Source organism: Vigna unguiculata, chromosome 6, assembly GCF_004118075.2.
Source record: "Vigna unguiculata cultivar IT97K-499-35 chromosome 6, ASM411807v1, whole genome shotgun sequence".
NCBI lineage: Eukaryota > Viridiplantae > Streptophyta > Magnoliopsida > Fabales > Fabaceae > Vigna > Vigna unguiculata.
In genome coordinates this window covers 24,787,630-24,805,182 of record NC_040284.1, presented here as the reverse complement: position 1 = coordinate 24,805,182, position 17,553 = coordinate 24,787,630, and the positions used below count along the sequence as shown (strand labels likewise).

At 34.9% G+C, this 17,553-nt stretch overlaps 4 protein-coding genes across 9 annotated transcripts; 1 reads left to right on the top strand and 3 right to left on the bottom strand.

The window, feature by feature from the left end:
• Positions 1-247: 247 nt before the first annotated feature.
• On the top strand, positions 248-1,153 carry LOC114189097 (eukaryotic translation initiation factor 1A). Its single transcript, XM_028077807.1, has one exon. It carries the CDS (start codon positions 427-429, stop codon positions 862-864), a length of 438 nt encoding a protein of 145 aa, XP_027933608.1. The 5' UTR covers positions 248-426; the 3' UTR covers positions 865-1,153.
• Positions 1,154-3,109: 1,956 nt separating this feature from the next.
• On the bottom strand, positions 3,110-5,758 carry LOC114187659 (uncharacterized protein At5g41620-like). Its single transcript, XM_028075966.1, has 3 exons — positions 5,273-5,758; positions 4,633-4,758; positions 3,110-4,540 (listed from the first exon to the last, which is right to left on the bottom strand). The coding sequence occupies exons 1-3, from the start codon at positions 5,624-5,626 to the stop codon at positions 3,221-3,223; spliced, it is 1,800 nt and encodes a 599-aa protein (XP_027931767.1). The 5' UTR covers positions 5,627-5,758; the 3' UTR covers positions 3,110-3,220.
• Positions 5,759-7,708: 1,950 nt separating this feature from the next.
• Positions 7,709-10,260, bottom strand: LOC114188911 (probable tRNA N6-adenosine threonylcarbamoyltransferase). 2 transcript variants are annotated; one of them, XM_028077579.1, is made up of 5 exons: positions 10,161-10,260; positions 9,433-9,994; positions 8,897-9,052; positions 8,445-8,808; positions 7,709-8,098 (listed from the first exon to the last, which is right to left on the bottom strand). In XM_028077579.1, the coding sequence occupies exons 2-4, from the start codon at positions 9,985-9,987 to the stop codon at positions 8,461-8,463; spliced, it is 1,059 nt and encodes a 352-aa protein (XP_027933380.1). In that variant the 5' UTR covers positions 9,988-9,994; positions 10,161-10,260; the 3' UTR covers positions 7,709-8,098; positions 8,445-8,460. The 2 variants fall into 2 exon arrangements, with proteins under 2 accessions (XP_027933380.1, XP_027933381.1); XM_028077580.1 differs by lacking the exon at positions 10,161-10,260 and having other exon boundaries at positions 9,433-10,012.
• A 2,348-nt stretch (positions 10,261-12,608) lies between these two features.
• LOC114188252 (F-box/kelch-repeat protein At3g61590) lies at positions 12,609-16,261 on the bottom strand. 5 transcript variants are annotated; one of them, XM_028076823.1, is made up of 3 exons: positions 15,937-16,261; positions 14,837-14,981; positions 12,609-14,019 (listed from the first exon to the last, which is right to left on the bottom strand). In XM_028076823.1, the coding sequence occupies exons 2-3, from the start codon at positions 14,902-14,904 to the stop codon at positions 12,786-12,788; spliced, it is 1,302 nt and encodes a 433-aa protein (XP_027932624.1). In that variant the 5' UTR covers positions 14,905-14,981; positions 15,937-16,261; the 3' UTR covers positions 12,609-12,785. The 5 variants fall into 5 exon arrangements, with proteins under 5 accessions (XP_027932624.1, XP_027932625.1, XP_027932626.1 ...); XM_028076824.1 differs by lacking the exon at positions 14,837-14,981 and adding an exon at positions 15,486-15,762 and having other exon boundaries at positions 15,937-16,258; XM_028076825.1 differs by lacking the exon at positions 14,837-14,981 and adding an exon at positions 15,486-15,753 and having other exon boundaries at positions 15,937-16,258.
• Positions 16,262-17,553: the final 1,292 nt, after the last annotated feature.

Genomic DNA, 17,553 nt, shown 5'->3' with positions numbered 1-17,553 from the left:
AATTAAAATTAATTAATATAAATTAAATAATAGAAAATGAGATGTAATCAATTAAATATTTTTAGAAGACATCATTAAACAAGTAAAAAATACTTAAAATTTACGATATTTAATTAAAATAGAGTGAGATAATAATGTAGAGAATATTGGAATAATATCGCAAAAAAAAAAAAAAAAAATTAGGGCGGTACACGTTTGAGTTGGAAGTGTAGATGGAGAAAGAGGAAAATGAAGCAGGGAAGCGAGGTTTGGGGAATATATAAAAAGGAAAGAATAGGGTGAGATTAAAATCAGAACACAACACCACAACACCACACGGCACTCACTTTATTTCTGTGGTGTGTTGGGAGGAGAAGGGAGGAAAGGGAAGGAACGAAATCGATAGAGAGATAAGAGAGGGGTTAGGGTTAGGGTTGGGTTTTTAGGATGCCGAAGAACAAGGGAAAGGGAGGTAAGAACAGGAAGAGGGGAAAGAACGAAGCGGACGACGAGAAGAGAGAGTTGGTGTTCAAGGAGGACGGCCAGGAGTACGCGCAGGTCCTCCGCATGCTCGGAAACGGTCGCTGTGAGGCCATGTGCATCGACGGCACCAAACGCCTCTGCCACATCCGCGGCAAGATGCACAAGAAGGTCTGGATCGCCGCCGGTGACATCATCCTCGTCGGCCTCCGGGACTACCAGGACGACAAGGCTGACGTCATCCTCAAGTACATGCCCGACGAGGCCAGGCTCCTCAAGGCCTACGGCGAGCTCCCCGACACCACGCGCCTCAACGAGGGCATTGGCGCCGGCTTGGACGAGGAGGACGATGCCACCGCCAACGACTACATCGAGTTCGAGGACGAGGACATCGATAAAATCTAATCTCCACCGCCATCAAGTTATTGTTATCTATATAATAATATATCTCTAGAATCTGTACTTGTATTTCTATTTGCTTCCTTGCATCTCGCGTCACTTTACATCTCGGTGTTGGATTTTATTTTATCATGCGCTATTGTTCAATAACTCGGATATTTTCGACTGTCATGTCATCCCATTTTTGTTTCGTTATTATTGTGCTACTGTTGCCGCTGCTATGTATTTCATTTGCATGCTGTTTAATTAGTGCTTCGTGGATTGGATTGTTAGTGCAAAATATAATTGGAAAAAAGTTGAAGGGTTCCGTTTGTTGTTTTCCTTGACCTGCTAAAGGTTTTACTTGCTTTTTTTGCTGTGCGATCTTTGATATTCTGATGAAATGGGCGGATAAACTTAGCTTTCGTGGCCGTGACTATGGTTGCAGAGCCGCTCAATTCACGGTGGTGGATTTTTTTTAAAACCTTGTTCCTGATTATTGCTTTTCCTTGTTTTTTTTTTCTAATGTTCTCTGTAGTTATGGTTTTGTGTGATTGTTGTTTCAGTCACTTGCTTAGGTTTTTGGATGTCTGATAAAGAGTACAATTGAATGGTAGAAGGGATGAAATGGAATAAATTGCGTTCCATTCCATACTTCCCAATATTGAAGATTCTTAACTATTTTATCCCTTTGTATCTATCATTCAATTAGAGCCTTGGGCTCTGTTTTCATAGACTTCTTTTTGTATATGGCATACAGATCCATTAAAGTAGAGCATATATTATAAGTTAGATTATGGATAGTCACTCATGTAAGACTGTATATATGTCTGTTACATTTTTCTATCTTTTGGCTTCACCTTTCTGTCAGTATGTGGGTTCCATGCCACAAGCTTATATTTTTGTTTTATAGGTTATGTGAATATTTTTTGATGTTAGAATTCTAAAAATTTCTTTACTTAGAAGGGCTCAGTACAGCATGTATCATGGCTGTGTGATGATCTGAACATGTCAAGACAATGCTTCTAACTGCATTTGTGTTTACTCCCTTGTCTTATTTTCTTCCTCATCATAGGTCTGTGCAGTACTCTTTTAATCTAGTAGTTAAACATATAGTTCTTGTTGGCAAAGCCTTATAGAATGTCTCAACACAGGTAAGGTTTGTCAGTTGGATTCTGAGTATATCATGGAAGAAAATTTAGAATATTATTATCCTGATTGAAATCTTGTGTCAAGACTCGTGTAATAGGTTGATCATTTACTTTTTGAAGCTTCATCGTAAAACTAAAAGAAGAACATTTTCTTATCAAAATAAAGAAGTCCCTCTGACATTATTTTTCTAAAGGTTCAGTGGTGAACTTGTGATGGGTTTTCACGAGTGGGTATTCAAAAAGCAAAGAGACGGACGCTCCGTTTTTCATCTTGAACTATATTGTTTTTCCATTTATTTATTATACATATCGTTTATCTTGTGCCTATCCATCATTCTGATTTATTTCATATTAATTTAGTTTTCGACACATAATATAGATAACCGAGTTTCACCAACACGTCGCCAAAGAAATGAGTAATTACTTAAAATTATTCTTTCCTCTGAAATTGTACATTTCACGTTAACTTGCCTACCATTTTAGTATGACAACAATTTGCAGAAAAATAGATATTCACTTTCAAATTGAGGGTGTACACACACCCACACATAATTTTGTTATACATTCTAAACTGATTGGGGTAAAGTCTATTACTATTGAATTCAATTGTGTTATTTCTTTATTCTAGATTCTAGATTGTGTTATTGGTTTATGTTTGTCTGTGCTCAAATTTCCTAACATTGGAATTCTTATCTCTTCAAATGAAAGAGGAAGATTTTTAAATAAGGGTTTTAAATATTAAGGGATTAAAATGGTACATGTACACACAACTAAAAGTTGACAAACAATACTAATTGCTTTTTGGCAAAAGATAAAAAAAAGTAATGTCAAAATGAATGCTAGAGTATTCTGTCTTTCTGATACTATTATAGGCAGTCGCTTGATAAATAAATCAAATTTTAATGTTCTTTAACTAAAGTGTGAATATGTTATAGCTATAAGAATTAAGTAGGAACAAACCGTATGTCTGGACACGTTAACTCCACGTAAAAATCATGTTAATTTTGTCAAAAGACGCAGGCATAAGCTACTGCTTTTTGCTTCAATATGGACGCACGTATAATCTAGTCTAAGAAACGTGGAATAAAACACTCCATGAAACTAGATATAAACTACGGTTATGGACTCAACAATGATCTTCATCCATTCAACCGTGTAAAATTCCTACGATTCGATCGATAGCTGCTACAAAAATAGGTTAATTGTGGAAATAGAGTGATATGCAGTGTGCCTCATGAGAGTGCGATACCATGGCAACTACTCACACTGCTATGTTTCTGATTACAAACTTGTCTGGCAGAAGGAAATGAGGTTTTGTTAATGGTAGCTCTAGAGCGGGATTTCTGCCTCTCCATCCTTGCTTCAAGCAATTTTTCCATCAACGTGTCATTGTCTTCCCTGAAAATACTCTCTGGATAAACCCTATCATTGCCTTCAGAAGACAAGGAACTGTTTCTAACTCCATGACTTGAATTCATTCTCTTTGTCCACAACAATGTATTACTTTCTGCTGGACCTTGTGTTGCTTCACAAACAGTAGATGTCCCAGGGGTATTAAAAAGAGCTGTGCTGTCATTTTCATCACATGACAGATTCTTCATCACACCTGCTTGCAACTCACAACACTCCTCAATGATTTCCTTCGACTGAACATGTTTCCTCATAGAGTTCTGCCTTCCTTTCTTTTCTCTATCAACCTCTGCACTATTGTTGTTGTTCATTTTGGAGCCATGTTTGTCGAGTCCTCTGTCTGCACCCTTTTTCTGCTCTAAAATTTTTTCCTTTGTGGACAAGTTACTGTATCTTCTCGAGTTAACAGACCTTTTTGCATGAAGAAATGTTTCAATATCAACACCTAACTTGTCTACAATTGATGAATCTATCTCTGGGAGATCATGGCCATCTTGAACTAACCTCATTTGCTTGCGCTCATCAAGCCAAGCATCTGACAGATGCAGTATTAACCTATCATGGCTATTATCCCCTTTAACCTGAGCTTGACCCTGCTCAGAATTATCATGCACAAGAGAACGTACCTCATATTCATAATCTCTTATTCCTTTGGCAAAATCATCACACAAATTCTCTAAAAGGATCCTTGTTTTTCTCTCTTTTTCAAGATCTCTCAAAGAACCACTGAATGAAGACTTCACTTCAGAAAGCTCCCTGGCCAGCCTCCGATGCAAGCTTTCTGAATGCTTTCTTAACCTCCTTTCATCTTCTATCTCTTTCATGACAGATTGAATTACAGCTTTAATTTTATCATGCTCTTTGCCCTTCCTAACAATCTTCTCCTCAGTTCTTTGCTTTATTAAGTTCTCCATTTCATGCTTATTCAATTGTTTTTCTTGTTGTAACTCTTTAACCTGTGCCCGAGAAAGATCTAGTTCCATCTTCAGGGCCTTCACTACTGATAGGTTTGATGCATGCTGTTCCTCAAGACACCAAATATGGTTGAGTACCTTGAGTAACTCTCTGGACGTTTTAGGGTTGCGACTTGACTCTGTAATCCAACTCTTGAAGTCTACGGACTTAATAGGATGATTATACACCTGTTTTTAGCAAATTTCATATTCCTTAAAAATGTCATAGAAAAACTAATAGAACTGCTCAGTATTTGAATGGAATAAACGCACACACTTACTTGCATTGAGCTACAGTGACAAGGAGGAGATACAGGCTGTTCAGTGCGACCATTCCTTTTAGCTGATCTATGGTGCTGAACCAGTGATGTTCCAACATGTCCTGTCAAGCGCGTAGCAGATGCTGGCTGCAATGAGGAACAAAGCAATGGTTAGCAATCTGAACATATAAAATGCCATAAATAAGAAAATGGATTGGAACAGAAGCATTTCAACAGAAACTAAAATGAAGCCGATAGAACAAACCAACAAATTCGAAAACCACATTTGGGGGAATGAAGAAAAAGTCTAAAGCCAAAGCTAAAAGTTTTCCCATTTTAGGTGAAACATAACAATGGGAAGAAATTTACCAAAGGAATATTTTGTAAAAATGTTAAAGGTAACATGACAGATGGGACACTCTACCCGCCCATTGGAACATTTCTGGAACTAAAAACAGGAGACAGCAAGAGGTGATGAAAGGAAAAGGAACAACAACAGAAGAAAAAAAAACAGAGACAGTAGTATAGAAGCAAATCATATATGAAAAACAAAACTGAAAACCTGTTTCAAGTAGGAAAAACCCATTACAGCTTAATGATGCAGAAACAAGGAAAGTATAAGGAGATGCAAGAGAAGGTGAGATAATTAGACCTCACTCACCTGGGACAAATGTTTAAGATTTGGAACCTTGAGAAGTGTGTCCCTACGGTGACGGCGAGGCTTGTTCATTTTGGGAAGTGGGGCATGTTGGTGGGGCTGAATTTGCCACAGTTTGGCGCAGAGTTTTCTGGCAGAGAGTGTTGTTGTGCTGGGAAAGTTGAGGAACTCTTCAACCCGGTTTTTGTTTTTGCTGCTTCTGTTGTTACCATTATTGTCATTCCTCTGAGAGGGAAACTCAAGTCTCCATGTGGGTGGGGGAGTTGAAGGCCCTCTTCTTTTCCCCACAACAACCCCACCTTTCAACTTTTCCGCCATTAACACTTCCCTTTTCTCACCTTTTTCTCTTCTTTCCATCTTTCTACTCCTTGCAACTCTTCAATTCAAATTGTAAGCTTCCTTTTTTATTCCTTTTTATAAAAATGAAGTTTTTTCTTCTCGTTTCTTCTTTGAAACCTGACAGTGCTGTGTCACCCTCAAAATCACCAAGCAAACTCCAACCAGAAGTAAACTGTGAGTGTAAGTTACAAAGTCTGTTTTCTCATCTCTCCCAAACATTCATCCACGTCAACACATGATTCAGACATGGGTCCACTTTCATTGGGCCCTTATCCCAACACCTTAATTTTGTCGTCCTTCTGTCTTGTCTCCTCACTAAATTATTCTCACTTCCTTTTTTTTTTTCTTCCCTTTCATTCACATTTCAGTCCTCGATCTTTATCACTTAAATCTAGATTATAAAAAGGAGAACAAAAACTACGCTTAACGTAAGAGTAAAAAGATCATATGATTTTGTCAAGTTATGTTATTGTCTAACATTTTTTATTTAACGTGAAATGCCATGTCAAATTATGTCAACCTTATTTTTCTCTAAAAATGTTATTATGGCATGTATAAAAAAATCACAGCCTCCTTATGAAAGTGTTAGGGCACCATCATCATAGCTTTGAACGACAAACAAAACAAGCAAAGGGCGGAAAGAAAAAAAAGAAAAGAAAAGGCAAAAAGCCTAAATTTAAGAGGTTGAAAAAAACTTGGACCAGAAAAGAAAGGTGAAAATTTGAAATTTGTGATTTTGCTTTCTTTCATGACAAGCTAACCTAAGCTAAGCCTACAAAAATGTACTATCTATAAGACCACAAGGGCCATGAATCTGTTGAAGAATCTATATTATGCATGTAATTATGACTAAATATGTGATGAAGTGTATTAAGCATGCGGTTTATGGGATGTCGCAAATTGCAGTGTGCAGTGACGATGAATCTTTGGGCTCCATCAACAATACAAACAAAGGGGCCACAGATGAGTGTGGGAATTATTGTCCATTATGAACATTCAAGTAAGCTTGTGGTCCATCTTTCCTCCCATCTCACGCCATGTCTGGGAGTTTATTCCTGCGCTATTATTTTTTCAGTTATTTGTACCTATTCCATACCAGAACTTCATTTAAAAGTAAAAAAGCAAGTTCAACTCTGTTGAATATTTTTTGGGAAAATGGAACTAAGACTTCCTTTCCCATACTTCAATAGTTGGGGTTAACCATGCATCATTAAAGGGCGTTATGACAGGTTTCATTACAATTTTAGTCCATGCACAAGTGTGCCATTGCCCTTGGGGCAAGACCTTCACTTTGCTTTTTTTGTCTTTCAATCAGACAAATATATGTTCACCTATTGGTTTATTGTACTGCAATAGGTGTTAAATGCATTTAATTGAATTTGGTACATGACACCCAAGTCACTACTTATTGGTAAATATCAGTCTGCATATCTTTTCTATCTTTTGAGACCAGATATATGCATATGAGACATACAAAATTAATTTATAAGATGAATTTGTTTCTCTTTATATACTGAAATTTGATTCTGCATATCAGGGTTAAGTTGAATGGTGGTGAGTGCCGCAGCTTAATCTGCATAACTGCAGGATATATGCCTTTTTATGCTTGGGAATCAAATAACAGGCGACTTAAAACACCTTTAGATTATGCGGGGTTGTGCTTGTTTTCCAAATCCTTCGACAGTGATAAATGAATTTAGCACATAAAAAAAATAGTTATACTTTGAGAAAGTATTCTTATTTCCACTTTAAATCTCAAAATCATTACTTTATGTAAATCAACAGGAAAATTAATAATTCAGATCAGCCAAGCCTTTAAGTTTAAATGGGCTAAATATTCTCTTCAAATGCTACTTTGGAAATAACTATTACTTTGGACTAGTACTTTCTTAATAACCAGACTTGAAAATTCTCAAAGACAGGGCTTATAAAAAAAATTGTAGAAAATTCATCCTACTTTTTGCATCGATCATGCCAAGGTAACTCGAGGTAATACAAGATGTTTGCCAAAGATCGATCTCATCACTTGACATGCTGAAAATGGTACCGAGTTTCATAATTTTAAAGTGCTTGTCACCAATGAAGTATGTAGAGGCAATCTTGACCTGCAGGCAATACATGACAAAGATTGAAGATTGGCTACCTTAATGAAAATAGACATATTACACGGACAAGTTTAGACAAACTGTATGTCCTACAAGGAACTGTTAAGTCACTTGAACAAGGACTCACTGTAAAAGCTTTACACTGACTTTGGTACAAAGCCAGTGTCATTGTTAGACCATGGTACACCCTGGCGTGTATGCCACTGTTGCAGAACCACTGAATAATACTACAACAAAATATCAAACACATTTACGTGTTTTTTCATACATAAATTTACTGTGCGAATAACTCATAACCTTGAGCTTGAAGGAGGCTAATTTGTGAATACCAAGCAGTCGCATGTTTTTCTTGTACTAAGTTACCAATGAGCACTCAGAATCAAACCTGTGGGGTCAGAAAGAAAAAGAAATTCCTCAAACAATGAAACACGCAATATTCAAAATATTGCTATCTTTTGACAGATTTAGTAGCAAAGAAATAGTAACAAAATAGGTAGTCTATTAAAAAAATACTTTGAAAAGGATTAAACATTGTCACATTCTGAATTGAAACAATGTTGGCTAACTTTTGTGTTGAATACAAAAGTTTGTTACCACATAGTCTAGCAAAATCAGTTGCAAAATTACAATCAATTTTACAAAATCTGAAATACTCACTCAAATACATGCTAAATATACTACACTAAAGGTCTGATTAAGTGCACAACAGTACAGTACAAGAATGACTGCACCTCAAAGATTGACAAATCAAATGTTCTTCTCTGCAAGCCCATTCAATTTTTCCAAATTTGCTTCTCTCCATATTGCTTTCACTTCATCTGTCCGAAACCGCTGGGTGAATGTTGAATCCTCTAGTGAAGTTGATGCACCATGAGCATATTCAAGGAGACCAGTATAAGCTATCATTGCTCCATTGTCAATGCAATACCGATCATCAGTGGCAAACAATCTTCCACCACGTTCAGAGCACATGATTCTCATCATCTCTTGCAACCGCTCATTGCAACCTACACCACCAACTATAAGAACATCTTTTGTGTCACAATGAGCCATAGCTCGCTCAGTGATCTCCACAAGCATAGCAAACAGTGTCTCCTGCAACATACTATAACACATCAACATACAGATTCATCATTCATCAATTTATATAACAGAAAAGGGTCGGCACACAAATTAAATGCACCTGCAAAGAGTAGCACAAATCTGCAGGCGTGCACTCATTATTCTTTAGCTTTTCTTCAGCAGTTGCTTCAATATAGCTCAAGATCCCACTAAAAGATACATCCATCCCTTTGACAACATAGGGCAGGTCTATAAACTTCTCTCCTTTTTTTGCAAGCTAAAGGATAACAAAACTACATAAGCCAACTAGTGATACATTCCCAAAGGTAAGACAATTCCAATAAAAAAAATAACATAAATAGTCCATACATCATACCCTTCACATTGCACAAACTATATATAAACACATTCAACCTAGATTAGATAAATTTCTCCATGTGTACTTAATAAAAAAAATATATGTACTTAATATATGATCTTAAATATTCTCTCACTTAACTTTTGCAAAAGATCTAGCTGACTAAATTGACTTTAAATTGTAAGAAAAAACCCAATTCATTCTCATTTTTTTTCCTCGTAAAAGCACTCACATTCATCTTCTTCCCTTAAAGCATTTAGGGATAAGTTTATTCAAACAAGGATTTAGTAGAGTAGAACCTGCTCAATGTTATATCCGGGGCTTGGATCATTGGAAAGAGTCAAGACCCTTGCAAAGCGATCCAAGCAATTTCCCACAGCAATATCAATGGTCTCTCCAAAGATTCTATAACGCCCCTCACTGTAAGCAATGACTTGAGTGTTGCCACCACTGACATACAAGACAACAGGGTCATCAGCACCGGTTACAATCCTTCCCATCTCAATGTGTGCCACACAGTGATTAACACCAACAATTGGCTTCTTCCAAAGCTGTGAGAGCACACGAACAACAATAGCAGAGACTTGCAGAGGAGCTCCCATGCCAGGACCCTTGGTGTAGCAGAGACAGTCAATTTCCTGAGGAGTGACCTTTGCAGTTTCCAAAGCGGATTTGACAAGGGGAAGAACATGCTGGAGATGGTGTTGTGCTGTCTCTCTGGGGAGAAAGCCTTGACCAGGAGGAGTGATGTATGTGTGGCGTGGGTTTGACAGAATAGTGCCATCTAAGGTCACCACACCAACACCAATCTTGTTTGCTGAACCCTCAAACCCCAAAGCTATCATTCTCTTCATCTTCACTCTGAGATGAAGAAAATTAAAAAAGAAAAAAAAATCGATAACGACTATGACTAGGTTCTGTGATTACGAATTCCAAAAGAAAAAGAGAGGGAAAATTTAAGAGTTTTTCAGTGCAAAGTGTAGAGAAAAGATGAGAAATTGAGATGGTAGGGGAAGAAACGCATTACCTGAAGCAGTCGGCAGTTTAGGATAACTGCTCCTTAAACTTCGGAATCGAATGAGAGGGTTTATGTTCGTGTTTCCTTGTACGTTTTTTTTTTCCCTCTTTTTCCTCGTTGGAACTAATTAGATTCTACTTGGGCTTCATTCGGCCCGACAAATTGGTGGGCTCTTGATCAAGCTTTGTCTTTTGTGTACAATTGGACAAATTTTCATTTTTGGGATAAATAGAACCCATACAGAATGTTTTTTTTTTCATTTTTTTGTTAAATTATTATTTGTATTTAAAATAACATATTTATTAAATTGCAGTAATTTCCAATATTGTGAAATTTGTTTTAGTTTAATTGAGGAGAACAAACTTATTCTAATTGAATCTTTGGAACCATTATCGCCAGTTAGGAAAATGAAAATGAAAATAGAAAGAGACGTGTATCTTGAATGTGAGTGCAAAGGATATATCAGTGTTTGAAAAAAAAAAAAAATAATCATGTCCTTAGAAAGAAAAAGGAATGCATAGTATATATAGCAAGAAGGGAGTGTAAATAGTAAATTTGGATTCAGGTTAAACCCACAGAATAGCCGTATAACTTGAAAAACTAACTAAACAAAAAATAAGATAAAATATAGTTAGTGGAAAAAAATTGAGTTTGTTTTGTATTTTACTATATGAAATTTCATATTTAATATTTTTTATTCATATATATATATATATATATATATATATATATATATATATATATATATATATATATATATATATATATATATATATATATATATATATATATATATATATATATATATATTAATGTTTTGTTGGGATTTTTATTTAAACTCAATCTACTCTTGAATATGTTAAATAATTATGTTTTAATTATTTTGGTGATTTGCGTATCTACTGAGTTTATGAATTTTACGAAATGGTTGCAATTTACAAAAAAATAGGATGTATTTAAGATTTAAACATTTCAGACATTATTTTCGAAGCCTCCGGGTGTAAACTCAAATATTGAATGAACAAAACTATAAACAATATCCATGTAGTAAATTAAACTATTTCAATATTTTATAAACACTTTAATAAGGGAAAAACTATTAAAAATCTTGTATAACAATTTTTTCTTTAACAAATTAATATAATATATTTTATGCAAACGTTTACAAATATTTATTTGAAATAATTGTATTTATATATAACAAATTATAAATGATTTTTATATAAAGGTGACAAAGCAAACTCAATGAGTTAACTTAGCAAATGACTCTCATCAAATGATGACAAAGCTTATACAATCTCAAATAATTTGTAAAAATGTTTAAAGTAGTTTTACAAAATGTTTCAAGAACATTATAAAACATTATATCATGTAATAATTGATTATCATTTATATGAATGAGTTATGGATTAAACAGCACAATTGAAGAAATTTTTTTAAAAAGATTAATGGGGTGGATGTTATTCTTAAATTGGGTGCAAACCTATTCATGCTGCGCTCAACTTTATAAGGGTGGTGGCAATAGAAAATGATATTGATAAAGTAGTAAAATAGTTTCCATAAATTGGAATAGGACGTGACGCATGTGTTGTGCTACTACTAACATCTCTACCGTTGTGTGTGTATCCATCATACTCAATTCTTCTACATTATTATAACCCACTTTCATGCTCATTCTGAATGAATGCAACTCATATCTAAAAAAGCATGTTTCTTCATTCCTTTATTTAACCTTTTTATGTCACATCTTCACCAGAGAAAACCCAACTTTCCCAAAACACTCGTGGACCTCACTTATCCCTCACAACTCCTAAACCACTTTTATTTTCCCAACTTTTCTAATCTCCCAAAAATATAATTAGTCTTGTATGGACGACACACGACACACTCAATAGCACGTAATCTTAGCCTAGCATGTCCATTGGTGAGCCAATAAGTCAAAACTTAGTTAAGGATACCTATAAAACCTTCCATAAATGTCTATTCGATATCATTAATGAGCCTCAAAGTTTAGTTAACAAACAACTCTTCCTTTTCTTCAGGGTCTACACCAAAACAAGACAAAGCAACTGAATAATGTAACCCTAACCATGAAGAGATTTTAATAGCATGTCTTGAAAATTTTGACTCGGTTCAACTTTTCAAAACTACAGCAACGAAGACAGTCTAAATACTCGTTCAGAAATTGACAAAATAAAATGAATGTAATTCCATCATAGACTAAACATAAAACAGCTCTACGAGGAAATGTTATGTTGGTCCGGATTTGTGTATGCATTATACATTTCAATAAAGAATTGGAGAAGGTTGCAATTGTTATTGGAGAAAGTTCATGAATAGAAATAAAAAGAAAAAAAAGTTAAACAAATATATATATATATATATATATATATATATATATATATATATATATATATATATATATATATATATATATATGGCTGTGGTATTTTCAAATGCTATTAATAATATTCCCGTATCCATGAATAAGCAGTTTTATCAGGAAGAACATTTTGCTGTATGAACTGTGAAAACACTGAAATCATAAGAAATTTGTACTTGAAGAACAATGGAAGAAAATGAGCAGAAACCTTGGACACAATTCTCAGTAGTAGCTGCTGATAGTAAGGAGAACTAGGGAGCTATTTCAAGTCTAGGCTCAAAGCAAAAGCCAGTAAAAAGCTGCAGCGGGAATCGTTTTGTGACAGGGCACTTCTGAGACCATTTCCATTGTTTATGGTTGGTGTCAAATATGAGAAGCGCCGGAGCTCCATAACTCTGAATGTATATCAGATCATCTGCACCACTGCTAGCAAAAACATCATCAAACTCTCCAAAGCCTTGGAAGAATTTGTGGGGCATTCGAGCAATTTCTTCCCAAGTCTTATCATTTAGAAGCCAAATACCAATTCCTTTTATTATGTCTGGTCGATCTGGTTTGCCAATTCCTCCCACCATCACAAGTTTCTCCTTCAGATTCATCAGACGGCCACAAGTTAGAGAACATGGTACTGGAATAAAGCTCCTTGTCAAGCTACCCTGAGAAGAACGGTTAGACATGTTATAAGAAATTAGGGCATGGCGATTTTCCGGTTGGCCACCCCCAGTTGAATAAACTAGAAAGTATAGCATCCCATTGCATATAACACTCTCATCACCACCTCTCCACCCCATCAAAACTTCTGTTAAAGTGGTCACCCAGGTTGTGTTTACTGAATTGTATATATGAATTGAGATATCCCACTGGAAAAAGTTCTCAGGAACTTGTTTAGATTTTACAATTGCCACAGAATAAATGTGAGATTCCCTGTTCACTGATATTGCCAATGCACTGTAATCAGAGAATTTCAAACCAGGAGGCTCCTCGAGCTTCTTGTAGGTCTTGGTGATTGGGTTGCAGATGCATAACTCACTTCTGCTGTCATTGTCCATGAAGCAGACCATGCCAATTGATGAAGCAATGAACCAATTTGATGTTCCAATGCATGGAAGTTCAATGCTATACCATTTACGGAAAACAGGATCAAAAGCATAACCAATTGGTTCATCAGAGCTTGTAAACATAAAGTACCATGGCTTCTGCGGTAGAACGTGTGAAAGGTTCCATAAAAACCTCTCTGAATTAACAATTTCATGCCATCTCTTGGACACACAACCAGCTCTGAAAATGCTTGCAACAGGTAGATAGGCTAGGATTCGTTCCAACAAGTCATCAGGCAAAATGACATCCAAAGAAACAGCAGTTGCATCTTTGTCACCTTCCTCACCAACTTCTAGAAATGAATCAAACACTCCATTCTCCCTCTGTCTGTCATCATAGTGACTTATCCAAGATGTTTCTCCCGCCATAGCAGTTGGGAGGAAAGACCTGGTGAGTACAGTAAAGCACAAAAGGAAAAAGAGATGATTATTAAAGCTTCCTGAAATCAAATAAAAAAAGCACGTGGATTTTTTCATCTAAGGATATACTAGATCATGGAAATATGCATCCTACTTAAAAATTGGACCAAGGTGAAGCACTTTATGGCTTATGGGAAAAGCCAAGCCCTTTCAGATCATCCAACCAACAATACCAGTAACGCAACATACAAAAGCAAGGTAGTTAAAATCAGGAATTTAACTTAAATTGAGAAGGCAGGTAAAATTCCCAAAATGATTTCTAGGATTTTACAAAATTCATAATGCATATTCATAATCCATATTACATAAATGCCAGGCATCATATTCTATAGTTATACCCATAATATAATAAAAAACAGTCCACAATTCCAAAACACAAGTAAACAACGCATCACATGGCATAAGCTTAAACACCAAAAGCAATTCTCTAATTCTAGAATCTAGACGTCTTATCTAAGTTATGTCACATTGTAATCATAAGGATCCACCACTTGATCCTCGTCTTTAACACCCCCTGCACTTCTAAATTGTGAACAAGGTAACAGAATGAATGGTTAGTATGTGGCTGTGTTGCTAGGAATTTAACTAAAAAGAACTGGGAAGAGAGGATTGGCACTTTTGGGATTGAAATTGAGATTTTAAAACGAATTTCACTGAGATTGAATTGCTGACAGGGATGAAAATCATGACGCAGTGGAATTCTACAATAGAATCTGCATTTAAACTGCAATGCAAAGAACATCATAAGAAAAATAGAAAATCAATAAAATTTTGCCTTCCCAGACCAAGTAATCAAAGGATCCTGGAAACACAAGAAGGAAGGGCAGAAGATGATGGCAGCAAGAGGATTCATTTCCTTTTAATAAATCAAGTACTGCCAAAGGAGAGGAGCAGTTGAAGGGACAGATGGCCATCAACTATCCTCCTTTTCTGTAATTTAGAAATTCACATGGTAAAGATGTACATCAGTTACTACAGTAGAAAAATCTGGTACCGTTTTTACATGCTACGACGCAAGAACTTACAACAGAAGATTATGACTAAATACAAATCATGATATGAAATCCCAAACTAGGAAAACTACTTCAATTTATTTCATCTTTGAAAAAATTATTGTGAATAAATTGAATAAAAATAGTTGTTAGCTGCAATCTACATAAGCAAACATAGCAGGGTAAAGCAAAGCAAAATACAGGATGAAATGGGAGAAATTAGAAACATATAACAAGTTTAAAAAAACCTAACTTCAGATATGCTACTATGTTCAGCTCCCGGAAAAAAATAAATTACACTCAAAATCCCCATGCTTCCAGATTATATCAGACATTACTATGGAATCAAATTAACAACATGCTTGATACAAAGGAGAAATTCTATCAAACATAAAAATACCAAAGTTTCAACCAATGTAATGAATCCTCAAAACCGAAATACCTCAGAAGCTGAACAAGCATTTATCAGAAAAAGAAAACGATGGTAAAGCCAACATTTTTAACAGCAACTCCGCCAACGACAGCCCGTTGATCGAAAAACAAAATCTTTTCTCCACAAAATCAACATTGAATACAAAACAACTCTCCGTAATCATCAAGCCCTGAGAAGGGGTTGTTGGGAAGACGAAAACTAATAAAGAACAAGGGTTGGGATGGAAATCAAATGGTGAAAATACCCATAAAAGATAACCCGAGAACCCGCCTCGATCCTGACAAAACTGACAATAAAAGATAACCTGAGCTGATATCAAATTATTGAAACACAGACAGATCAACAAAGACAGAGATGCATCAAGAGAAGATAACAAAAATCAGTTTTTTTTTTTTTCATTTTTCTTTAAACAAGAGCAAAAAAGATAACATTTTTAGAATTAGTAGCCGAAACCCGTTACCTGGTTTGAAATAGTCGAACAGTGTGAGTGGGTGTGAGAGGTTGAATGAGGCACACCACACCACACTACACTACAGCAGCGGGTTTATGGGGAAGAGGAAAAAATGGAGAAAAAGAAAGAAAAAATGTTGGCGCAATTGAAGGGATTGAGTAAGAGATGAGGGTGAGTTTTCCTTCAAATGGAAGAACAGAGAAATGGGTTGCTCTAGATTTAGTTGATAAACAAGGCCAAGCAACACCCAACACATTGAACCCAAGACACACAACACAACACAGCACTCGAGAGAGAAAGAGAAAGAGAAAGAGAAAAAAGAGAAGTGTTTTATTTATTTATATTTTATGTTTGCGTTCTTTTTGGTTTCTTTTTTGATACGACAAAAACGACAGGCAGGTAATGAAGTGAGGAAGAGGTTTCTCTATATACTCTATGCACTATAGGAATAGGAATAGGATTGCTGCTTGCTTTTCTTTTCTGCAGAGAGAGAAGCGCGTCACGGCGCGTGTCTCTCCTTTTAATGCTTCCATTACACAATGGTTGAAGGGTTGAGTTGAGGGGTTCGGTAATTAATATCCCATTATTGTTATTTATTTTAATTTGGTCAATTAAATTGATAAAGTACTGCTGCTGTATGATGTGTTTTTCTATTTAGTTGATTTTTAAAACCGAACAGGTTGAAGAGGAATCGTTGTCGTAATTTGATTTTTTTTTTAATTTGATCTTAATTAATTAATGTCTCTAAGGATTGCTCTTACAAGTTACATGCTACTTAAACATAATTAACAATTTAAACTTAATTTTGAAATATTTATGATGTTACTTACAAATCTATTGTATGTTTTCATCTTACAAATAAGGAAATACAAAAGTTTTAGTTTTAAATTAAGGTTTTCTTTTTGTTTTAATGTTAATATTTTACACGTGACGATGAACTCGCGTAACTGTTCCGATTTTACCATCTACTATTTAGGTTTCTAGTTTTTGACATTAATATCCCTTTCTCTCTTTACATTTTTAACTTTATCATCAATTCTGGTAAGAATATATTAAAAATATCTGAATTTCCGTAATTGAACCACTGCAAAAACTCACCATTTATAAAATCCAGTTTCGAACTTATTTTCCCTTTAAAATAAGGATGAAATTTTTTTCAAAGATATTTGATGATGGACTCAGAACCACAATTATTCCTCGTCCAACGAATAATAAAAATATATACCAGTTTCGTATATATATATTTGGAACTAACACAAGTTGACCAAGGAAACATATTTAAAATGTAGAAAATTAAAAAAGTGAGAGTCATAAAGGTAATGAAACAAAACTAATAAATAGATTTAATTTCTATATATATATATATATATATATATATATATTATTTTAACGGTTACTTTTATAGATAAATGTTATTTTTCTAAATAAGTAAATGTTTTTTAATTAAATTATTTATTATTTATCTTCTTTCTCTTACCTAATAATTACAACATGTCTAAAATAAGTAAATAAATCATAATTAAAATATTTTGTAGTCTTAAGATATATATTATTTTTTAGAAATATTGCTGTTTATGAGATTCAGAAAAGAAAAAAAACAGATTATTAGTTGAACTCAGTTTGATG